This window comes from Callorhinchus milii, unplaced genomic scaffold (assembly GCF_018977255.1).
Source record: "Callorhinchus milii isolate IMCB2004 unplaced genomic scaffold, IMCB_Cmil_1.0 Scaffold12, whole genome shotgun sequence".
Taxonomy (NCBI): Eukaryota; Metazoa; Chordata; class Chondrichthyes; order Chimaeriformes; family Callorhinchidae; genus Callorhinchus; species Callorhinchus milii.
In genome coordinates this window covers 18475027-18500337 of record NW_024704753.1, presented here as the reverse complement: position 1 = coordinate 18500337, position 25311 = coordinate 18475027, and the positions used below count along the sequence as shown (strand labels likewise).

General features: G+C 44.9%; 1 protein-coding gene across 1 annotated transcript in view; it reads left to right on the top strand.

Moving 5' to 3' along the window:
- The window catches only part of cacna2d2a (calcium channel, voltage-dependent, alpha 2/delta subunit 2a), a 171912-nt gene extending 152179 nt beyond the window's left edge, over window positions 1–19733 (top strand). Inside the window, exons 15-37 of the mRNA XM_042339608.1 lie at window positions 1314–1379; window positions 1870–1944; window positions 2605–2679; window positions 3879–3950; window positions 4408–4479; window positions 4764–4825; window positions 5157–5233; window positions 6865–6925; window positions 7394–7491; window positions 8146–8236; window positions 9261–9323; window positions 10136–10239; window positions 10392–10493; window positions 10666–10760; window positions 11531–11578; window positions 12712–12783; window positions 13312–13464; window positions 14571–14623; window positions 15175–15230; window positions 15843–15966; window positions 17015–17124; window positions 18347–18429; window positions 19335–19733. Coding sequence (XP_042195542.1) covers window positions 1314–1379; window positions 1870–1944; window positions 2605–2679; window positions 3879–3950; window positions 4408–4479; window positions 4764–4825; window positions 5157–5233; window positions 6865–6925; window positions 7394–7491; window positions 8146–8236; window positions 9261–9323; window positions 10136–10239; window positions 10392–10493; window positions 10666–10760; window positions 11531–11578; window positions 12712–12783; window positions 13312–13464; window positions 14571–14623; window positions 15175–15230; window positions 15843–15966; window positions 17015–17124; window positions 18347–18429; window positions 19335–19463 — 1941 coding nt within the window. The 3' untranslated portion in view covers window positions 19464–19733. The remainder of the gene's footprint in view (window positions 1–1313; window positions 1380–1869; window positions 1945–2604; window positions 2680–3878; window positions 3951–4407; window positions 4480–4763; window positions 4826–5156; window positions 5234–6864; window positions 6926–7393; window positions 7492–8145; window positions 8237–9260; window positions 9324–10135; window positions 10240–10391; window positions 10494–10665; window positions 10761–11530; window positions 11579–12711; window positions 12784–13311; window positions 13465–14570; window positions 14624–15174; window positions 15231–15842; window positions 15967–17014; window positions 17125–18346; window positions 18430–19334) is intronic.
- Window positions 19734–25311: the final 5578 nt, after the last annotated feature.

Genomic DNA, 25311 nt, shown 5'->3' with positions numbered 1-25311 from the left:
AGTCTTCCTTCAGGAACTGTTGCAAACTAATTGCCTTCAAAATATGATCTTATCCAGTTGCCCCCACCCTTTGGAACTCCATCCCACAGTCCCTGTCTCCCTCGCCTCACTCTTCTTCTCTCCCTCCCTCCCTTCACCCCTCGCCTCCTTTAAGGCGCGTCTCAAGACCCTCCTCTTCGACCGCGCCTTCGATCACCCTCCTACCCCTGCTCTCACTAACAGGTCCACACCAGCTGTCCGCACAGTTCAGAACAAACCTCAGTCATATCAGACATTCAGATTGATGAGGTTCAATGCCTTTGGGAGCTGTGGAAACCAAGACCACTACGGGGTGATTACAATACAATACAAAATGACATTGGTTTAGCGCCTTTCGCGGCTGGAAGACATCCCAAGGCGTTCGGGGTGGGGAGTGCCTGTGGGTTTGGATCCAGATTTGCATCCAGAAAAATGCACAGCCTTCTGTAACTGAGGTTGGCAACGTCCCTGATATGGGCAGCCAAGACTCAAATGAGACTTGGCGTAGTGTTAGACGTGGCAGCCTGCACTTGTTGGAGTCTGGCACAGTGTGGTAGCACAGGAAAGTGGTTTTCAGAAAACCCAGTGATCTGCTAAAAACCTGTTCTCACCCATTCTGTGTCTTTTCAGATTTGTTGAATACATTATTAAGGATCCACAATGTGGTCCCTCGAATGGTCTTTGAACTATTGTATGCATGACTCGATCATTTCTATACATAAACATAGCTCAAAGTCCATTCGGGGGACATTGTGTGGATCTCAGTAATGTATTGAACAAATCTGAAACCACAGAAAAATGATTTTGGAATCTGAGATTATTGAAAGCCGCCCTGATTGCAGGCACGCAAAGTATAAACACTTGATCATTTGTTTACACAAAAGCCGAGTGGGTACATGCTCACACCAGAGTCGTGGTAGTTTGGTTTTCAATTGTGTCTCCACAACACGGTCTGCAATTGAATTGGGCGGTAAATTCAGAACAGATCTGTGGAGACACAACTTAGGGTGAGCGAGGAGTAAACGTATGGACAGACGTGGCAGCAGAAAATGTTGTTTGTTTCAAGAACAAAGAGATAGATTTCTGCTAGAAAATAATATCCTGGGGATACGGTGTATAGTTTGGGGACGCGACATGTCAAGCGACTGCCAGGATAGTGGTGGAAGGTGAACCAGATGGACCTTGGTCTTCTCTCGCCAGCAAATCCTTATGTTCTTATGATAACTGTTAAACATTCTGTGCTGATATAAATGATGCTATAAGAATGGTCACATGTTCTGATTTGTTATTCTTAGGGCCTTGGACTAGTAGTTACAGGAACGATGCCGGTCTTCAATCTTACAGTGGACAATGGCCAACAGGTAAGGGATTTGGTTGCGTGTCCTTTGGTTAGACTTGAGGAGCCCTCCACCCAGGGCAGGGGCTCAGAGCACTCAACATTCTGTCATGTGAAATCTCAATGTTTTCACCCAAGGGGTAAGAATAATAATAATAATAATAGTGGAAATCTGGAACTCTCTCCCCCAAAAGGCTGTATCTGGGGATACAGCGTGTAGTTTGGGGACACGACAGGTCAAGCGACTGCCAGGATGGTGGAAGGCGAACTGGATGGACCTTGGTCTTGTTTTGCCAGCAAATTCTTATGAAAATAATCCTGGATTAAACAGTGTCCCTCATATGTTTCACATATTGAAACTACCTTTCAGTTTTTATTGGAGGGCATGAGGCAGATTATCACATACTTTTTCTATAACCTTTAATTCTCAGCTGCACTTCATTGTAATATTTCCTTTGTCCCTTAACGTTTCTTCCCCTTAACCATTTTTACCAAACCCTTCTTTTCTTTTACAGAATCAGCTAATTCTTGGAGTGATGGGGATTGATGTCTCTCTCAATGACATCAAGAAGCTCACCCCTCGTTACAATGTATGTGGATGATTATTATTACAGACCGAGGATAATAATAATAAAAAAGATAATAATAATCCTTTCATGCTTCACACAATATATTGTAAAGTGAATTGACTGTATATTTTGTGGGTGAATCATTGGGCAAGTTTCCTTACTCCACACACACACACACACACACACACACACTTCTGTTTACCCGGCAGTAAGTAGGAACCCGGTTGTTAGTCGACTGGCGGATCACTTTTTTCCGGGGGTAATAATCCCTTCAAAAATAAGATAATAATAATTTGGTCAAATAATAATAATAATTTGTACTCAATTGGCTGCCGTTTTTCGCCCACAAAATATACAGTCAATGGGTTTGAAGATGGCAAGAGAGAGGGTTAAGGATTTTGAGGGATAGTTACAATAGGTAAAGGCATAAAGGCATTTCACCCACAAAATACACAGTCAATTCACTTTACAGTGTATCCTGTGAAGTACTTTGAGACGTCTCAAAGACGTGATAAAGCCGTTTGTCAAATACAAGGATTATTATTATTATTATTAAGGAGAGATGACTTCCGGCGGTACGATCTACCAGGCACATGAGGGCTACTTGTTTGCTCCTGTGTTAAGTTGATAGTTCAAATGTGGCCCTTTTTGGTGATGTCTCACTTTGTTTCCTAATGACAGTTAGGGGCCAACGGATACTTTTTTGCCATTGATCCAAATGGGTACGTCCTCCTCCACCCCAACCTAAAGCCGAAGGTGAGATATTCCAACAAAAATTGGTCTGTGCAGAGAATGTGTGGAGCAATCTTTCATCCAAGATCTTGTGTAGGTTTTTGTGTTCAATAACATTGCAATGATTGAAGTAATTCATTCATCGCCCAATAATAAGTGTATGAATTAACCTTTAACCCTTGATATATGTGCAATTATCCTTCGCACTGTCTATAATGAGTGTATAATTAATGTTTCATATTCAAAGACTTGAGAGTTATTGCGTACTTTATCTCAAAGAATGTTCACGACGATTATAATAATGAATGCTTCACCCACAAGGTATGTAAGTAGATGCTTCACACGTTTGACTAACTATGTGGGATGATAAATCCTGACATTGGGTGAATCGTGAAAACATGTTCTGTTTCCCAGAAACTGCTATTGCACGCATCATTAACATACACAAATATCAGAAAAATCATCGCCAGATATTTCCGAGAGAGCAAATTCAAATGAAGAGAGTGTGTATGGACCTCTTTGTTTTTAAGAGACGATCTTTTCGTCAGCCTGGCTCAGCGGTAGCGCTCTCACCTCTGAGTCAGTAGGTTGTGGGTTCAAGCCCCAAGTCGGGTCTTGAACTCAGACGGTCTAAACTGGCATTCAAATGCAGCGCTGGGGGATGGGGAGGGCTTGTTGCATTGTCGGAGGTGCCGTCCTTCGGATGAGATGTTAAACCAAAGTCCCGCTGCCTGTGCAGGTGGACGTTCAAGATCCCACGGCAACATCACAAAAGTGAAGGGAGTTTCTCCCGGTGTCCTGGCCAACAATCCCCCCCCCACACATCACATTGATCATTCGCTTTATGGCTATTCATGGAACGTTGCTGTGCACAAATCAGCTGCCGTGTTTGGCCGCAAATAATATTATAATAATAATCCTCGCATTTGATACGGCGCCTTTTCACGACTTCCAGACGTCTCAAAGCGCTTCACAGGATACACTGTAAAGTGAATTGATTGTAGATTTTGTGGGGGAATTCGGTCATTCCACATCACAGTAAATCCCGTGAAGTGCTTTGGGCCATCCCCCCGATGTGAAGGGGGCTTTACCAAATGCGAGGATTATTATAATTATTACGATGATGATTATTATTCTTTCAAGGGCTCTGGGTGTTAACATGATAACAGTAACTGCAAGATGTGGGATATTTGTGACTTTCCACTCTTAATATTTGTCTGCAGATTATAAATTTCGGTGAGCCTGTTACTCTGGATTTCCTGGATGCTGAACTAGAAGACGCAAACAAGGAAGAGGTTAATTCACACTTAATCCACCTTATCCATTCTGCCTTCCCCCCCCTCCGGCTCTGCCCCTGGCCTGCCTCTCCCCTCAGCCCGCCGAGACCCTCATCCATGCATTTGCCACATCCAGACACGCCAACTCCCTGCGTGTCGACCTTCCCAACCCTTCCCTCCACCAGCTGCGGTTCATTCAGAACTCTGCAGCTCGTGTCCTCTCCCGCACAGGCTCCGTGACCCTATCACCCCCACCCTTCTTGTTTCTTCTTCGAGACACAATGTTAGTAGGAACTGCACTCTGCACTGTGTTGTACCAACACTGAAGGACCAAACTTGACTGACAAGTCTATTACATTTCTATTGAATTGAAAGGAAGAATCCTGGGTAAAACCAGAAGCAATTTTCTTTGTGTTTGAAGCGCTCTTGTCTGCCTATACTATCTGGCAGCTGTATTTGTTGCCTTTTTTTAAAGATTCGGAAAAATATGATTAATGGGACAAGTGGATATCTTACGACCCGAACTCTTATCAAATCCCTGGATGAAGTAAGTGGAACATTGGTTCTTCTGGACTTGTTGCTACTCCGTGATTTTCATATAAAAGTCCACAATTCATGTATTCTTGAAATAATATTAATAACAATACCTGCATTTGATATAGTATTGATAAAGTCCAAACATCTCAAAGTCAGGATACTCTGGAGAACCATACTGCTGATAAATTGGATTTAAGTTGGAAGTTAATGGCAATTGTGTTCTATACGTTTAGCAATCGTGATGTAGTTTAAAAGACAAGAGGGCTCGGATGAACATGGTATTCTTTTTTTCAGAGATATATTGATGAGGCAACTAGGACATACACTTGGTCCACAGTGAAAAGTGCTGATTACAGGTAAAATATTTTGACTTATTAGTAATACTCCTGTTTGTCCCTCGTCCCCTCCGCTTCATTGGTGGCCGTGCCTTCAGCCACTACGCCCCGGAACTCTCTCTCTTAATCTCTCCTCCTCCCCCTTCCCTCCTCACTTGCCAATCCCACCTAAAGACCTTGCTTTTTGATGGTGCTTACGGTCACCTCCCTCTCCCTCTCCCCCCTGGCTCGGGGTCGGACTCCGCCGCTGTCGAGCGTCCCGGGATGCAACCCCGGGTGAAGGGCGCTGTGTAAACACAAGTTGTTGCACTGGCCGCACACAATCAACCGTGTGTATTTCATTTCTTCCCAGTCTGGCTCTCGTGTTACCATCCTACAGCTCCTATTACATCAGCGCCAAGCTTACCGACCAGATCCTGCAAGCTCAGTGTAAGTACCTGCTGTCCGGTAAACTTGTCTTCTGATCATGTCCTTTAACCTGCAGATACACCAACGTTCACTGCTCTGTCGAACCTTTACTGCACTAACAGAAAGCAAGCGTGTTTCCCAATCAGAATCCAGCTCGACCAATTTACACAGTAGTCTGTCTCTTTGACGTTGGTTAAAAACTATGCTCTAAAACAACAACAACAACAACAATCAAAAAACAAAATACGAACCAGATGGTAACAAGGCAAAAGCAGAGTTCTCCCTATCTTGCTTTCTCCTCATAATATACAATGATTCTGAAGCAGCAAAACTAGCAAAAGACTGTGAAAACCTGCATGATTTTCACTATATTCTAGTTGGATTTCTGTTCAATTACTTTATCTTCGTTGTTTCCTTAGTTTTCTTTTCTTTTTCTTTGGACTTGTTCGGACATGCCTTGTTTTGTTTGCTGGGGCTTTAGAATCATTTGCCCTTGGCTACCGCACGCTAGCCTTGCGTGCAACAAAGCACCCGGTCAGAACCATCTTGGTCTGGGTGTTTGCAACTGTTTGTTTGCTCTCTGGGTATCTTTTTATTTTTATTATTATTTCGTCAGTTGCAAGATTCTCAGTATATTTATACACAATATTTTTATTCAAATAGTAATTGAATAAAATATTGTTTGTGACCCCCTTCCCACCCAACCCCTTTTTTTCTGCTTTCTCTCTCTATGATGGATTCACACAGTCCAAACCAACAACAAGGGCAAGTATCTGAATATTGGTCCCCTCCCCCACCACCTTTGTTCAGTGCCTCCCCCCCCACCGTATCCCAGCCTGCTTGCCCATTTACCTGAACGTCTGATCCCTTCTCAGATACCCTAACCCAACCCTATTAATGCGATGTCTTGTTATGTCCACAATGGCTTAGAAGTTTCCCCTGCATTGCTCTGAATATCTCACTCTCGATATCTGCTTCCTTTGTATTCTACTCTACTGTTCTGCTCTCTTTCTCTCCCTCTCTCTCTCTCTCTTTATCCTCCGCCTTTCCCCTTTTCCCCCAACCCCCCACCTCTCACTAACTGACCCCAATGATGCTGAAGAGATACAAGTGCTGTTTGGATTCCTTCCCATCCACTTCCTCCGCATTAGCCTGTAATTGGATCCTTGCGTTCCACCCTTTCAATACAAAGTTTGATTGTCTACATATATAATATACACAGTTTGGCCATGTTGGTGCCTCATCATTACCAATCAATAAGAGTATCCGAAGTAACGAACTGCAATTAGCCATTTGAATTGTGGTGAAAAATGTTGAAAAATGTCGAAAAAATTGCAATTGATATATTCATTCGTTGATCTATATTTTTTTTTAAAAAAACGGTTCTTAATGAAATCATTTTTATTGGCTTGTATTTTTGGATTGAGTAACTATATGAAAGTATCATTTTTTTTTCTCCTTCTCTCTTGGCAACATATTGGCTATAACTATCCTGAGGTGTGCTTCAATCCTGCAGATAACATATCTTGATCTTCTCATTTAAAGAATTGTGTAGTTCGCTCCTTGTGCTGATGGTATGTGTCTGAAATGCCACAGGTTTAAGGCTGCACCCCTCGCCAGTAGTTCCCAGATAATGTTCCTTTTTATTGCAGATTTTGAATCCCTGTTACCCAGCTCCTTTGAGACCGTGGGACATGTATTCATTGCTCCCAGGTAGCTGTGTGTGTGTGCACCTGCTCATTAACCATGACGAACACCCATCGTGCTGTGCATTCTCACCCCCTCCCCTCCCTCACCTCCATGACTGAACCTGACCATACTGTTCACCAGTCAGCCCCCTGTGATGTGAACTTGTGCAGTGTTGTATCTGTCCACCTGTTGAATGGAGCTGTGGCCTCGCCTCTTTCCCCCTTGATGAAGCCACCCAGTGTATGCACGGGCTTGCAGGCTGCATTGGTGCTTGTTTTTATTCCTGCATGACAAATGGCCGAGCTCCTGCAGCCTTGTGTGTCCATAAGGATTAGGAAATGTACCCCAGCATGTTCCTCGTACATGTTACTGTCCCATCCTTGTTCGGGAGCGATACCCAGGGTCTTGGGCACAAGAACTGTTGCTGTCTCTATCACGCCGATTGTCCACTTAACTCTCACGGAATGTGTTTACACTTGGATTCTCTCCTAGGGAATACTGCAAGGATCTCGTCAAGTCAGAAAACAACACAGAGTTATTGCTCAATTTTATCAATCTGATGGATAAGTACACCCCTGACTCCAAGAACTGTGAGTACAGCAATATATATGCAGAGTGAACCACTTCAGGAACGCTCATCAGTTAGTAAAAAGGTTCACATAAGAATGTGCTGTGAAGAAAGGAAGAAGACCAAGGTCCACCTAGTTCGCCTTCCACCATCTTGACAGTCGCTTGACATGTCGTGTCCCCAAACTACACACTGTATCCCCCAGATATTGTTTTCTAGCAGAAATCTACCTTAATTTGTTCTTGAAACAAATGAGATTTCAGGCAGCATCTATGGAGAGAGGAAAGTAGGTCGATGAACCTTTCGTCAGAACCTCGTCACACAGAAGGCAGAAAATGAATTGAATAGCCTGATCGTATAATAATAATAATCCTTGCCTTTGATATAGCGCCTTGTCATGTCTTCGAGACGTCTCAAAGCGCTTCACAGAATATACTGTAAAGTGAATTGACTGTTTTGTGGGCGAAACGCGGCAGCCAATTGCGCACAGCAGCGTCCCCACAAACAGTCGAGGATTGAATTGAGTCCCAACTCACACCAATTTTTACCCCTTGTATTTCCATGGTCCAATGGACGTTTACCTCTGCCTGTGGTAGCTCCCAGCCTTGTCCAACTTGCAGTAAAGTTAGGGCTCACGTGTTTCTGAACAGCATTGGTGCCTCTGTGTATTTTTCAGGTGAATCTGACCTGATCTACAACCTGATACTGGATTCCGGGATCACAGCCAAACTAGTAGATAAAGTCTGGAAGAATTATGACTTGCACACGTAAGTCGTTTAGCAACCCACATGTGGATATGTCCTTTGTCTGGAATTGTGTGTTTGCTCTCTCCCCAGAGGGATTTACTCTATTTATTTAATTCCACAAAATAATAATCCAGGTTGGGAAAGAGCCAAGCCTTGGGGACCCCAGATACTGCTGTGATCCATCCTGCTCAAACCTCGTAGATTGCCTTGTGAATAATGTTGGTAAACTTCCGGCTGCTAGCCAACTTAGGACTCAAATCACGGTTCACAAGTTTGATGAAAAGGTAGACAAGGTAGACAACAATAATTGACAATAATTACCACAGCGTATTTCACGTCCCAAGGCGCTGGACAGTCAGGGATTTGGACCTGAGCTAGGGGTTGGGTTCAGGAGGGAGGGAGGGCAGGTAGGGTAGGGGTAGGAGGGTGGCTGAAGGCGCGGTCGAAGAGGAAGGTCTTAATAATAATAATAATAATCCTTGCATTTGATGTAGTGCCTTATCACGTCTTGGAGACTTGATCGTGTCTTGAGACGTGTCTTGAAGGAGGCGAGGGAGGGAGCGAGGCGAAGGGAATGTGGGATGGAGTTCCAAAGGGTGGGGGCAGAGAGGCTGAGGGCCCGACTGTTGATGGTGGCAAAAAGAGATAAATTTGGTTAAAAGAAATTTCAAAGTGTATCACAGACAGATACGGAAAGAAATAATGAAATGACAGCATTGAGATCGAAAAGTGTGAACAGAAAGAAAGATGAATGAGATTCTCGAATAGTAACTTTTTGCCTCTCTGTCTTACAATTGTCTGTCTCTGATTCTCCAAGTTTCGGTCTGTTAGTGTCCCTTTCTTTCTGCCTGTGAGCGTGTCTCGTTCTGTATCCCTCTATCTCTCTGTACTCCACTTATCTCTTTTCTCTTTCATGCTCTTTCTGACTTGGAGCGTTTTTCACTCTCTTTTTCTTTCTATTAATGCTTGTTTCTCTCTTTCTCTCTCATTCTGTATCTCTCTCTCTCTCTCTCTCTCTCGATCTCTCTTTCCATCTCTCTCTCAGGCTGGGCTTACTCGCCGTTTTTGTGGCCACAGATGGAGGAATCACAAGAGTTTTCCCAGCAAAGTGAGTATCCGATATTTCTCAGCAGAAGTGGACGAAAAGGGTGGTGGAAGCCGATTCGATGGCAACTTTTAAGAGAGAGGTGGTGGTTATTTGGGGAGGACGGGTTTGTAGGGTAATGGGGAGACAACATGATTGAATTGGGAAGCTCTTTTCAAAGAACTGGCACGGACACGATGGGCCGAATGGCCTCCTTCTCTGCTGTATAATTCTATGATTCTACGATAAAGCTTTGGCGACAATCTGAAATGCTCACACGTGTGTCTAGAGAGTCGAAGCTGGTGTTAAGGAGCGGCGAGTGGAGTTACGGAAGCAAAGAAAAAGTCCTAGAAACAGTGGCTAAGACGAAATAGATTCATGAACAGAATGATCCCGTGGGTGGTTGTCACTGTGCAGTTACCACTTGGATCCCATTTGGTAATTTTAGGAGAATCGCTGCCGTCTGCATTTTCTATATTGAATTAAACCCATGCCTGAAGGTAGTGTTGGAGGGTGGGGCAGAGCCTGTCTCTACTGAGTCAGCATTGCTGTTTGTCTGCATTAAATTCTCTTGCACCGTCAGTCAAGATTGAAGTAGGTCTAGATATCACCGATGCGGTACTGGCTCTGGCCTACCTGCTTGTTTTTCGTGCCCTCTATTTCACCATCGGTGGCCGCACTTTCAGTCACTACGCCCCGAAATACTTGAACACATGAAACTTGCCCAATGTTTCGTTCTTTCCTACCCGAGAATCAAACCCAGGTCCTCTCGCTTGCGAGGCGAGCGCTCTAACCACTGAGCTACAGGACTCCATCTCTGATCACTGTGTTTACAGGGCAGCAGAAGAATGGAGTGAAAGTCCAGAGCCCTTCAATGCAAGCTACTACAGAAGAAGTCTAGACAACAATGGATTCCTCTTCAGTGCACCGTACAGAGAACGTATGTTGTTCTGCATAGACCAAAGGCTTATGTTTATGTTTGAGGGGTGGTGAGGAGACCTTTGTAGGCTTGGTCTTCTGTCAATGCTTCCTTTATTTAATGAAGTCGCCATTGGTGTGAAGTTCTCATTCAATCTTCCAATTGATCCTCAGCTAATAATGTGGATCTGATGGATCTGATGAATAACAGCATTGGGATCCTGGTGAGCGCTGCTGTTAACCTCAGCATCTACGGAAAGTCTCTGAAACCTGCAGGTAGGCAACTCTAACACAGACGTCAATTAATTAGCTTGTAAGCCCCACTTGATCCCTCCCTTGATTGCACAAGCTTATTTTCCACGGATATTTTGAATCCGTTTGCAGTCTCGTTGCTGGAGGAATCTATCCATTGCCTCATTTGTTCCCCCGTCTTGTGGGTTTCTTCCAGTGGTTGGAGTGAAGCTGGATTTCGAAGCGTGGGTCTCCAAGTTTAAAATCTTAGCGAGTAATCAAACCGACCCCGATCAGATTGAACCACGAAAGGTAATACAACAAGTTGCACTTATATAGCGCCCCTCTTGTAGGTTAGCGTCCCACAGAGCGCTGGACAGTGGCGGAGAATGAGGCCGAGCTGGGGGTGGGGGAGGTGGCCGTAAGCACTGACGAAGAGGAAGGTCTTCAGGTGTGATCCGAAGATGGGGAAAGAAGGGGCAAGGCGGAGGGATAGAGGCAGAGTGTTCCAGGGTTTAGGAGACTTGATGTAAAGCACAAACAGCGACGTGGGGGTGGGGATAGAAACCATCACAGCCGTATATTACTGTCAACGCACAGCACACACTGCCCTTGTCATTAGCTACGGTCATTGATTTGGAGAGTCCTTTTTTGTTAGCTGGTGCGCATGTCATTACACAATGAATGTATCTTGTCTGCAGTGTAGTACCATTCAGGTGCTTCATCAAAGGAATTCTGATCCGAACGGTCGCTGGATTAGCGACTGTTTAAAATGAGCGAGCAGTCAAGTTAGCCAGCCCGCCGAAAACCACTGCCAGCCTCACACGTGAAATACTAATGGCTGTTCGGGTGGTGTTGCAAAAGGCCAACCAGTGTCTGTAGATCTGCAACTCGCAAGTGATTCACAGACCTGCCAGGAGCAGAGAGGTCGATGTCACCGGAGAGAGCATTAGAAAAATAACTGGACTCGCTAAACAAATTAAATAAAGGAATATTTTAATCCTGTGATGGTGACCACATCTCTTGCGAAAGAAATGCTTGCACTGCACCGACTGACACCATTTTCCCTTTGTTCTGCCCAGTGTGTACCGTCTTCAGACTGCGAGATGGATTGTGATGTGAACAGCGAGGTGAGCGTGAATAGCATCGACTTGCTGGGACTGTGTAGCGACTTCATATCATTCCTCCCTCAAATTGGGATCCTTGTTAAGAATGGGGCAGCCTGTGAAAGGCTTTTAATAATCCTTGCATTCGATATAGCGCTTTATCATGTGCTCGAGACATCTCAAAGCACTTCACAGAACTCACTGTAAAGTGACTTGACTATATTTTGGCAGGCAATTGCGCACAGCAGTGTCCCCCAAACAGTCGTGAGTTAATTTGAGTGACCAAATTATTATTTATTTTTATTTTTGAAGGGATTATTACCCCCGGAAAAGCGATCCGTCAATCGACGAACAACCGGGTTCCTTCTCTTTGACCGTGCCTTCAGCTCCCCTCTCGACTCTCTACCCCCTCCTCGCTCCCTCCCTTCCCTCCCCCTGACCATTTCCCCCCTCCTCGTACCCTCCCTTCCCTCCCCTCACCCTGACCATTTCCCCCCTCCTCGCTCCCTCCCTTCCCTCCCCTCACCCTGACCATTTCCCCCCTCCTCGTTCCCTCCCTTCCCTCCCCTCATCCTGACCATTTCCCCCCTCCTCACTCCCTCCCTTCCCTCCCCTCATCCTGACCATTTCCCCCCTTCCTCACTCCCTCCCTTCCCTCCCCTCACCCTGACCATTTCCCCCCTCCTCGCTCCCTCCCTCCCCTCCCCTCACCCTGACCATTTCCCCCCTCCTCACTCCCTCCCTTCCCTCCCCTCCCCTGACCATTTCCCCCCTCCTCACTCCCTCCCTTCCCTCCCCTCACCCTGACCATTTCCCCCCAATGCTCGGGTCCTGACCCAACTGTCCAGCGCCTTGGGACGTCCTCCCGACGTGAAAGGCGCTCTATAAATGGAATCTTGTTGTTGTTGTTGTTACTGTTAGGTAAACAGAGGTGTGTGTGGGAAACTTGCATAGCTAGAATTTGGGAGTTTCTGCCAGTGTCCAAGTCAACAATCATCCCCGGTTAATTAATTGTTCGTTCTGCCACCTTTTCCTACAAAACCAGATGGTGCACTCTGAGATACTGTAATTACCTCTGAGGTGTTTGGCATAATGAGAAGAAAATAAAGTCCTCTCTCTCTCTCTGTCACTCTCTCTCTCTCTTGTTTATATATCAGGAATTGCTTTGCGTGCTAATTGATGATGGAGGCTTCCTGATCATGTCCAACCAGCCCGAACACTGGAGCCAGGTAACCCTGCAGTGAGAGGCGACAGGCCAAGATACACTTCAGTCATTCGGAATCAGAAATCTGCAGGTGACACCAAGGTTGAGGGGGACTGTGGAATCCGGAGGAGGCAGCAAAGGTCTTATAGAGGCAGCTGTTAGAGATTGCACGTGGACTGATAAGCAATCAAATGAATTTCAATACACCCTGTCCATCAGGGAAGGCTTTGGCTTGCGGGTTTAACAGGAGCTGAGTGGGAACAATATAAAAACAGCAGTAGGCCATTCAGCCCCTCAAACCTGTTCTGCCATTGTATAAGATTATGGCTGATCTGTAGCTCAACTCCAATATCTTCTCCCAGTGACTGATTTGCCCTTCCAAGGCCCAGCGAGGAGCCAGGTTGGTCTGGTCTGCTCAGTCAGCAGCAGGGCTCTGGAGTCCTGTGGACCTGCCTGGTTCAGGGATCGAGTGGGTGAATGAACAATTGTGGGCAGGAATCTTACTGAGTGCGACGGTTTGCTAATTGCAGGATGTTTTCTGCTGTTTCTCCAGATCGGTATGTTTTTCAGCGAGGTCGATGCGAGTTTGATGAACACCCTCTACAACGGATCGTTCTACACGAGGAAGGAATCATTTGATTATCAGTCTGTCTGTGGTCCTCCCCCTAACAGTGACACAGGGGCAGCACCCAGATCCGTCTTTGTCGTAAGTTCACATCAATTCAACTCGACTCGGGACTTTCCAGCACAGCAGGATACAGTGAAATGTTCCCCTTCAAATAATTCTGGCCTGATGTCCACTTCAAACTGCACACACAAAAAAACCCACTTAGCCAATGTGTTTGGGAGTTTCATAAATATTTCCATCACCGCGCAATCTTTTGAACAGATGGCGACAGCGAGGGTGTGATCACAACAATAACAACAACTTGCATTTATATAGCGCCCTTCACACCGAACACTGACGACTGGGACAGGGTGGATGGTATTGTGACAAGATCCTGCTAAACAGCTGGCACGACTTTCATACTCCGCGTGTTTGTGGAATGAAGCCATCAAATGCAAGGATGATTATTATTTCTGATTCTCGGAATACAGTTTTGTTCCCTTGAAGGCGTATGTGATTCTACCTGCTCCTAACCTGTCAGACGCTGTCAGTACCTCAACTCAATTAGCTTTTATTCCTGGATGAGTCTCGGCACCGAATGTCAGCGGGAGATTTTACTCCACGTGGGATCGCAGTCAAATCCAATCCTGTCTTCACCTGATCACTGCACACACACGCACTCACTCACTCATTCACTCTCTCACTCACTCAAATGCTCACTCTCACACACTCACTCTCACTCACACACACAGTCTCACACACCACACACACACACTCACTCCCACGCGCACAACAACAACAAATTACATTTGTATAGCTCCTTTCAGTCGGGAGGACGTCCCAAGGCGCTGGACAGTCAGGGAATTGTCTGACTGTGTTGGACTCCGGTGTGGAAATGAACTCCGGGCTGTACAAGTTGGTCATTATTTCCTTGAGTTTAAAAGGTTAGGGCTGAACTAATTGAGACACACACTCACTCACTCACACACACACTCACACACACACTCACTCACACACTTCTGGCAAGGATTGCTGGACTGTGATCAGAAGGCGAGAACAGAAGGTGGTGGCCAATTGTCACTTTGTTTGCTCGCGCTGGTGTAGAGAAGTGCAGGAATGATTAAGTCGTTGCTGTTTTCGGTCTGAAAGTGAGAGAACGCTGATCACTCATACTGTTGACATTTATTTATACTGTGGTTTCTCAGCCTACAGTTGCAGATCTGTTGAACCTGGCTTGGTGGAGCTCAGCTGCTGCTTGGTAAGATTATTTCTTTATCAAAGATTATTCAAACAATGTAAAGCTAATGCAGTCTGTACCTATTATACATTGCGTTATTGTATATTACAATTGAAGGTACCGTAGCTTGTACAGTCTAGTAAACCACTGCTTTTTCTGACATCTCCGATTGCACCTTTGGTGATTATCAGAAATGGGTTAAGGAGAGCCTGTAACCGTGTGCGTTGTGATATCATTAGTCGGGAGCATTCGAGACGGGAGATGAGAGCTCGTACGGACATTTTGGTTGTGATGGACGAGGTACCCACGTAAATCTGCTGCCATTTGATCAATTGATGAAAAGGCCATTCCCACAACATCTGTTGAATACAATCCTCAGCTTTGGGATATGATATTAAGCTCTGGGATGCAGTGAACAAGCTCTGTTCACTGAACACGGCTTAACTTAACAGCTGAGATGGTTCATCTGCCTTGAGTAAATGTATTAGACCGCAAGAGAAAATAAATTGAATTAAAATATATTTCACCGATCAGATATTCACCTTATTATGGCTGTGCTTAATTTCCCTCAGGTCATTATTACAGCAGTTTTTCTACGGCTTTACCATCCAAACGTGGTTCGAAGCAGGTATGATTTTCTGATAAATGATGTCTTAGAGGTTGGGGGAGAGGATTAACAGAAACCCTTGCCTTTATCTCTCTCGACACGTATATGGATTAAGTCACAAAACCCTGAATATGGGGTGAAAAGGTTCTCTCAATAAGTAAAGTTACTATCCATCCGGAATCGAGTTGTAGAATGTCAAACTATCTCAGCACAAGCTTATACCTTCAGAAGAGGGAAGAGAAATTGCTGACAACAAATGTTGGTACAAAGTTGAGGGAGTTTTACTCTGCATCAAACCCTATGGGTGGCCAAAATAATAATAATAATCCTTGCTTTTGATACAGCGCCTTATCATGTCTTCAAAACGTCTCAAAGCGCTTCACAGGATACACTGTAAAGTGAATTCACTGTAAACAGGGGTGGGGGAGCAGGGTGGTCGAAAGCACGGTCAAAGAGGAGGGTCTTGAGATGGCTCTTGAAGGAGGCGAGGGAGGGGGCGAGGTGGAGGGACTGCGGGATGGAGTTCCAGAGGATGGGAGCAGAGTAGCTGAAGGCCCGCCCGCCAATGGTAACAAATATCTTACCTGAATTGCTTTGTGTCTTGTTGATTCCCCCTGTTTGTTTTTTTGCTAGATGATGCTGTAGCAGACGGCGTGGAAGCTAAAGAGACGAGTTGCGTCACAAAGCAGACACAGTACTACTTCAGCAACAACAGCAGATCCTACAGCAACATAATCGACTGTGGCAATTGCTCCAGGTTGGTCATCAGGATACGGGAACACGCCAACACCCAATATACCCAACCTCAAAGGATCGTAGCCTAAAGCGAAGATAAACTAAAATATCACACATAAAATAATGATGTGCGTTGTGGATTCAGGCTTTGCTGATCATCTGGAGCACAAAAAACTTCAGGTTCTCCATTAGCAAACCAAGTGAACCTGTCTCCAAAGAGCTCACCCTGATAGACAGACTGTAGACATTTCACTCCAATTATCAATTAATGTCAGTCCTGACTTTGTAGCACAATATGTCTTAACAACCGTCACGCAGCAAACGTCCAATTCTCACTGTCTTCAGGTTTGACATGATGAAGTTAGCTTCACAATTAATAATTGGGCAGCAAATGTCCCGCAAACGGAGAAAGACTCTTTTAAGTTTTAATAAAAGCAGAAGTTGGTGGGAACACTCAACGGGTCAGGCAGAAGGGAAAGTGAGTTACCGGTTCAGGTCAGTGACCTTTCAGCAGAAATTCAGTCTTAAGCATTGGTGGAAATCGGAACACATTAACCATTTATAACTCTAAAACGCACAGATTTTTGATTTTAAATAAGAAAATGTTACTTTTTAATTCCTGCCTCATCAAGATAGGGTTTCAGATATATTCACCAGTAATAATTGTATTTTTAAAACACATATATATATATATATATAATTTGAGCTTTCAGGCTCAAAGCTTTACAATTCGAACTGCGAATAATGTTGTAGATATTTCCCTTTTGGCTGTATTTACCGCACTGCTCTGTCTATATGATTGCTGTACCATTCCCAAAATAAAGCTTTTCCTCCCTCTGGAACTCCATCCCACAGTCCCTCCGCCTTGCCCCCTCCCTCGCCTCCTTCAAGACCCGTCTCAAGACCCTCCTCTTCGACCGTACCTTCTGTCACACTCCTCACCCACCCTCCCCGATCCCAACCCCCAGCTCGGGTCCGAAACATTGATTGTCCAGCGCCTTGGGACGTCCTCCCGACGAGAAAGGTGCCATACAAATGTCATTTTGTTCTCTTTGTTCCTCCTGTCACAGGTTTTACCACGCACAGAGGCTCGCCAACACCAACCTGATCTTTGTGGTGGCGGAAAAGTTGATGTGTAACCAATGTGACCAAAGCAAGCTCAACCAAGCTGAAGTCCGATGTATCCTTTGCTTACATAATAATTAGTAGTAATCCTTGCATTCGATACAGCGCCTTATCACGTCTTCGAGACGTCTCAAAACGCTTCACAGAATAGACTATAAAGTGTAGTGACTGTATATTTTATGGGCTAATCGTGGCACACAATAGCACACAGCAGTGTCCCACAAACAGTTATATATATATAAACAGCTTACATAATAATAATTCCAGGCAGAGGGCGAAACCTTGGGCAAGTTTCCTTACTCCACACAGAGCCTAATAATAATCCCTCCAAAACCAAAAACAATAATAAATTGGTAATTTTCAATCTACGACTGTTTGTGGGACATTGCTGTGCGCCATTGGCTGCCGCGTTCGCCCACAAATATACAGTCAATTCACTTTACAGTGTGTTCTGTGAAGCGCTTTGGGACGTCCTCCCGACGTGAAAAGCACTATATCAAATGCAAGGAGTATTATTATTATTGGATAAATGGACGGAGCTTTGAGGATAGTAGGAAAAGGCATAAAATGATGTACATAAAGTTTGCTCCAATGGGTGGAATAGATTTGTTTGGTGGACAGTCATTCGATGATATTCTCATTATGTGATAATTGCTATTGATTCTGAAATTGACGTGATTTACATTTCAAATATCGTTTTATTGATCAGCTCATCTGTACATCCCTAAAGATGGCAATTGCAGTATGGTTTGCACTTGTACTCTGGGGTATGGTGTTTGTGAAGGGTATAGTTCTATCTCATTTGTTCTCGTTACTTGCTGATAGTTTAAAGAATAACCATGGGAACAGAAATGAAGCCGAATTAAATGAGCTGGAATATTTCCGGGCTTTGCCGATATCGTTCACTGAAAATAAACACACTGCAAGATCGAAAGAATGAACGGACCTCAATCCAGATTACAGCAACTAAACACAATAAACTGTGACTAGTTATCGGCCACCCCGTTCTCCTCTCTAGAGCTGGCTTTTTATTTGAGATAACGTGGGAATGGAATGAGTAGAAACTGTCTGTGTATGTAGCCTGCACTCTTCCTCTATCCCTCTGCCTTGCCCCCATCTTGCGTCCGTGCCTGCGGTCACCTCCCCCCCGCCCCCTCCCCCCCGGCTCAGCGTAGTGTCCTGCTACTGGCAAATGCTCTGGGACACTGGCCTACATGAGGGGCGCTGTGTAAACGCAAGCTGTTGGTACTACATTTCCTTAACGTGTTCTTCTGCAGCTGATGGACCCGAACAGTGCGACCAGGTGCTGAATCCTCGGTATCGAAAAGGGCCCGATGTCTGTTTTGATTATAATCTAGCAGTAAGTACCGGGATGAACTTCCATGCATAAGGTAACCAGAAGCCTGGCTGTATGAATGGAGAACGCAACCGTTTAGTCCATGGTCATTTTCCTCACCTCTTAAGGATAGGCGTCCAGCAAGTCATTGTATGTTTTTTTTTCATCCAAGTTCTGACTAGTTGCCTCTGTGACAGATGGGAGGTCCCCCGAGTAATTAAATGTAGAGGAGGGTACGGGATTTTTCTGTAAGCGACTGGATAGTTTGTCAATAGAATGATGGATAGGTGATTGAATGAGCAGGTGCCTGGAGGTATGTGAGTCGCTGCTTGTGTTGCTGGATGGCTGGGGATATTTGATAGATGACTGTAAACCGAAGACGTGCCTGAGGCTGCAGATCGTTGAGTGTTGATGTCTGGGTGTTGCTGAATACCTGAGGGTGCTGGGTGTAGACCTGCCGTCCCTGAGTGGTGAATTGTTATGAGTGAGTGTTCAGCATTGTCTTGCATGGAATATAGACAAGAGAGAAATGGCCCACATGCTGGAATGTGCACTGTTACATTCCACCATCAACACTCATTCAAACCCTGCATCCAGGCACTCACTAGCTCTGCTTTCCCTCACCACATCGACCACACCTGCCATTACCTCTTCCCACAAGGCTGCTGAGTATCTTATCCACGCCTTCATCAACTCCGCTTCAACCCTTCTTTCCCCCCATCCTTCCTTTGTCTTCAGATCGCGCCTGAAGACCTTCCTCACCGACCGTGCCTACGGTCACCTACCCCTTCTCTCCCCCACTCCCCAGCTCAGTGCTGTGCTCCACCACTGTCAAGCACTCTGGGACGCTGCCCTGTGGGGTGGGGGGTGGGGGTGCTGTGTAAATGCAAGTTGTTGTTGTTATAAAGTGTGCCTTGTCGTTGTTGCAGGAGGATTCCTCAGACTGCGGTAGAGGAGCCATGTTGAAGCCCTCCCTCTGTATCTTACTAGCTCTTCAGATGCTGCTCCTCTCTTGGACTGCCTATCTCAACCTCTCTCCCTGGGCCTGCAGCCTTTGATTTAGGACCTTCTTGTAACTAGATATCAGTTGTGTGATTCTCATAGATGAGGACTTCCCTGCCCTGGAAGCCTGAATTCTCCTTCATTCCAGTCTCACATATCCGTGTTGTTTGTGTGGTGGAGCTGCAAACTGTGTGTGTGGAGCTGGTTTTATTGTGCTCGTTTGAACAACCAGTATTTTCCTGGCAAGATAAGTCATGGGGAGAGAGAGCAGGATTTTGTGACGATTCTGCTTCTTTTGGGACGAAACCTTGACTTGAATAATATCTTGAGAAGATGAGGAAGGCAAGAGGAGCCATTTTTTCATCCTGGAATAGGTCTCGCTGTTTACCAGACATTCTCTTTGCGTTCAGTAGAAGACATTGGCAGTTTCATGGGGGTATGTTCTGCTTTTTTATCTGCCTCGGGGGTGGGTTGGGATTGGTGGGGTGGGAGGGAGGGAGGGGGCAGGTTGTGTTTATTAATGCACTATTTAGTTTTTGCCAAATGAGATGGCTTTTGGTTCATGTATTTTCGATCAACAGCCCACCTTACACGGCACGTTTGAGTGGCTAACGCTACAACACGATGACGACGGCAGTCGGCAACGCATGTTACTTCATCGCCAACGTTCACCTCACCAAAACGCCTTTGCTTTCTCATACCACCGCTTCTGTGTTTTTTCAGGGAGACCGATCTCTGTCTTGTGGTCAAACATGTACCTCACACAAAATCTTTTCTTTAGCTCGTTTTAATGTTGCCACATCTGAGCACACAGAGATAAGAGACTACTGTCAGGACAGATTCACGGTCCAAGAGATTCGGGCTATCCAGCTCTCCTTTGTATTTCGCTCCCCAAAAAATGAATGTAGTTGTGGAACAACATGTGTGATGAGATGTGTGTCAATCAACGTCACAGGTGTTTAGACTAATGGTATCACTCAGAATGGTTGCTTCTGTGCACTTACAAGTAACTTCCATGGAGTAACTAAGAGATAGATACCTCGACAGACATATAGAGGGCTTTTGTCCAAGCCTTTCCTGTGTCCTACTGATAGGTTCATGCAGGTACCTGTAGGTAGGTGAACATAGCTTACCTGCAGAGCAAGTTACCTATAGGTAGATCTGTGTTTGCAACATGTGGGTCAATAATGAGACTGTGTGTCGTATGAGATGAGTAAGAGTGTTATCAGTGGAACATTCACCTACAGAGTACACAGTCACTCCACTTGAAGGTAACTCCTGTGAAGCACTTTGAGAGACTTTGACGACATAAAGCGCTGTATCAAATGCAAAGTTTATTATTGTTATTAGAACATGCTTTGCCGCATGAGGGGATTGGTTCTGTGTGTCAATGACAGATGGTGTGTCAATGTGTGTGTGTGTGTGTGTTACATTATCTATAGGTGAGTGAGTGTTACCTGCAGACAGATTCATCATGTGTAGATCTGTTTTTTAAAGGGAGACGGACACATTGAAAGGATAATGTCCAAGTAATTGTTGAACGAAATTCAATATAAATATATATAATATATATATATATAGCAGGGGAACAGATCGCATTTTAGAAATGTTAAATGCTACGACATGATATTGTTAGTCTGTTAGACGTAACTATAAGCTGCCTATTCGGAGTAAAATCCCAATAGCTGTCAGATATATAAGCGTCCCTAAATAAAACTCAATCCACTTTGGGGATTACCAAAATCTCTATTGTGACCTGAGCACATTTAATCTTTATATGTTACTTATACGCAGTAATTCACTCATAAAATAAAACTTTATATCCGAAAACTATTTAAGCTCTGTATTGTGTGTTTTCTCTCTCGCACTGCTGCCCAGGTAATTCGTTAGAAAGAGCCTTTCATTCAGTTTCATTGCAGTTATAAATACAAATTGCTCTCCTTGCTGACTATTAACAGGGACCACACATTACTGGATCTTCATTAGCAATTCCCGCACTCCATTAACCTTTATTAACAACCGCTCACAACTCCTCAATCTCCACAAATAACATGTGTTTTACTAATATTCCGTAGCAAACATCTGTACCCCCTTAATCCCTGTGAGGTGGCACTCACCGACACCTTATTAATACTCATTACCAAACCCCTGCAAAATATGTAGTCAATTCACTTTACGGTATATTCCGTGAAGCGCTTTGAGATGTCTTGAAGGCGTGATAAGGCGCTGTATCCATCGCAAAGATTATTATGTTTATTATTCTAAATTGCTAGCCCTCATTATTACCCAGCACGTGACATTACCGTTTCCACATGTCCTTGACCTTCCAAACATTGGGACTTACAGATACCATCTTTACTGCAATGACCATTTGGGCTTCCCATGTTGGTGTATGTAGTTTTTCTATCTGGTGCTTCCACTGTCCTCTCTCATATAAATAATCTCCTGTATTATTACACTCACTACATATTGAACTCTGTTACTGTTGCTGGGCTCCATAACACATTATGACGCTCGACTGTGTGTTCCATGTTGGCCTTTTGACACCATTTCTACACCTCAATGCGTTGAGCTTGTTTCCCCAATTTAAACCCACATTAAAGGTTACAGTGAAACCCAGAACAGAACCGCACTGGAAAACAAAACAAACTAACAAAGGTAAGGAACACGGAAAAATAAGGAAGCAGATTAAAGAAAGAAATGTAGAAAATAAAGTAAACCTATGAAGAGGAAAAACAAAACCAATTCAAAGAAAATTCACGAATATTTACGAAAATTTCGTCTGCCAGAAATGAAAATATTATTTCTGAAACCATTCAAATTAATTTAATTCAAGGATACTCAGAGATACCGTGACAATTCATTACCTAGTTACAACCAGATTGAATTGGGTTTGACGTTCTCTGTGGGATAATGTGTTGCAATGGGATCTGGTGGTTCTAAAGTCTGTTGTGCTCACAGATTTCATTCACTTTCCCACAAGGGTTGCATTTTCTTCCCCAAGACATAATCGTAACGTCCTTCAATGACTCTTTGGCGACATCGCATTTATAAAGTATCTACATTTTTTGCTGATTTGTAAATGAATGCACTTTGTGCCCCTGGTTTCTGAGCTGCTGTCAATAACGTGTTGTAAATATCCTGTTGATCGTTTGACAAACATGATGCTTTTTCAGCTGTGCATGCCTAACGCCAAAACAGTAGAATCCTTATACTCATTTGTGTTCCTGGGGTTTGCTTGTCCTTAAGCTCCAGGTCCATATCTCACTGTTGCATCTGATACATCCCTGTAATTTAGCAACTACTTATATGGTTGTGTCCACATTCACATCTCCCGCTCAGAATATTCCAATATCTTGTCAGTTTTCATCCTCCCAACAGTGATCGGTTTGGTGAGCTCCAAGGAACTGCCCCAGCAACAGCTTTTTCTATAAATTTGCTGCCGCATTTCGCCCAAAAATATACAGTCAATTCACTTTACAGTATATCCTGTGAAGCACTTAGAGACGTCTCGAAGACGTGACAAGGCGCTGTATCAAATGCAAGGATTATTATTATTGTTATATCTCTTCACTTTTGGAAAGAAATGTTATTTGGAAATGGGAAATGCTATATTAACCAGAAACAACAGTTTACAGTTTTTAGATGTGGTCAGAGCAATGTTGAAAGGTTTTTAGAAATGAGCTGCAGGTCTCTTGTGTTTTCGGAAGACGAAATATTACATCCAAATGAAATATTAACTCCATTAGTGAGGCTGGTACTTGTTTTCAGCGACCCACATCTCAAAATAAAGCACTTGGGATTGCGTGGTTGTGCCTGACTGTAGTCTCCCTGTATCTGTATCTCTCTCTGTCTACTTGCCCAACTGCATGAGTTCATCAGACTTCATTGGTAGCCCCTTATGAACACGGGATAGTAATCGGTCGATATCTCGGTCAATATTCATGGCATTACCGTTACAAAAAAGAGAGCAGTGCATATTTCATCACTCACCCGGAATAGATGTTATTTCTGAAACTTACAATAAGGACTTGAATTCAGTCCCTAAGCGCTTTGCAAATGGCCAGAGGCTCATCTCTAATGGCTGCCCTTAGTGGTTAATGTTAATCGCTCTCCTTGTCCGCGATGCAGACCTCAAAAACTAGTAAAGTAACACAGTGATTTAAAACAAAGCTTCAGAGGCACATGCGATGGCTCACTATACGGGTTCGTGCCACCGCATTAGCTCCCATAACCTGCCGTAATATGTCAACATTTCTCTCTCTCTCTCTCTCGCTCTCTCCGAGTTGTCTTAGGTCAAAGAAAACATAGCCCAGTAAAACTAGAATCTTCGTAGCAATGATTTATATCTGCTCTGACTCTTGCATCGTGTGGTAAAACTAAACTACCGGAAAGTATTTCATTTCATTGGACTGCGTATATGCTGATGGAATGTCTGTGACGCTGTAGTCTGTGTCAGTGTTCTGTAAAAAAAATTGATTCTCTCTTCTAACGATGTATTGAGGAAAAAACCATCCTCATTTCCATTTGTCTGCAAAGCTTTCCTCCACCTGATTTTGTACAAAGGAAATTTGTAAAATATCGTGTCTGTGACTCCTTGTAAAATATTTTCAAATTGTTTATTACAGAGGATCAGTTAATAAATAATGTTCATATTTTTCACCTCATGTTTGGACTCGGATGTATTTTTTTTAAATGTAAATGTACTTAAATATAAATGAAGTACCCTATCTCAGCACACCCGCACTATTATTTACGTCCACGTTCAGCATAGCAGGATGACGCAGCAAGGCTACCACGCAGATTTTGAGATGATCAGCCATGATCTTATGGAATGGCGGAACAGGCTCGAGGGACTGAATGGCCTCCTCCTGTTCTTGTGTTCCTGTAAGGTTGACTCCCGATACCGATCCAGGAATCAAAACCACTGCTTTTGTGAAATAATGCCCTGTAAATAATGCCCCCCCCCACCCCCCCAACCCCGCCCGCCCGTGTTATTGTGAGGGAAAGGTGTAATAAATTGTAATAAAGCCTTGTAAATTGGGAAGTCGATCACAACAGGGATTGCTGCTAACACAGGGCTGGGGGGGCAGGGGTTCTGTCTTAATAGTACGCTATATGATAATAATAATAATAATAATTGTTATAATAGTAATAATGATAATAATAATAATCATAATAATAAATGATAATAATTCCTCAAGAAAGAAAAACAATTGGTCGCTCCAAACCCCCCCCGGCTGTTTGTGAGGGGGCGCCGCCGGGCACGATCGGCTGCCGCGTTTGGCCCACAAAATACACAGTCACTACACTCGACGGCGTGGCCCCGCAAAGCGCTTTGAGACGTCTCGAAGACGTGATGAGGCGCCGGGTCCAATGCCTGTCCAATAGGGGTGGGGGGGATGGGGGGGGGGGGGATGGGGTGGGGGGGGATGGGGTGGGGGGAGAGACCCTAAACAGGTCCATCATTAGTTAGGATCAGAGTAAGTGGGGGGAGGAGTGTAATAAGTGGTGGGTGGGGCTGTGGTGACGTCATCGCGGGGCCAGCCAGCCAACCAGGGCGTCGCCGTCGTGATGGCGTCATTGCGGGGCAGCCGGCGAACGAGCGAGCGAACGAGCGTGGGCGTGGGGCGGGGCCGGGTGGTCGCCGTCGAGATGACGTCACTGCGGGGCAGCGAGCGGGAAGCGAGAGCCGGGTGTCGCGGCGCTGGTGATGTCATTGCGGGGCAAGCGGGGCGAGAGTGAGGCTGGGTGACAGACAGAGAGGGAGAGAGGGAGGGAGAGAGGGTTCTCGGCGCCGAGTCGGGTGAGAGGGGCCGCGAGTGACAGGAGCTCAAGGCCACGCCACCTCGGGCAGAGGCCCGGACAGCACCGCGGCCTCGGCCTCCACCTCCTCCACCACAG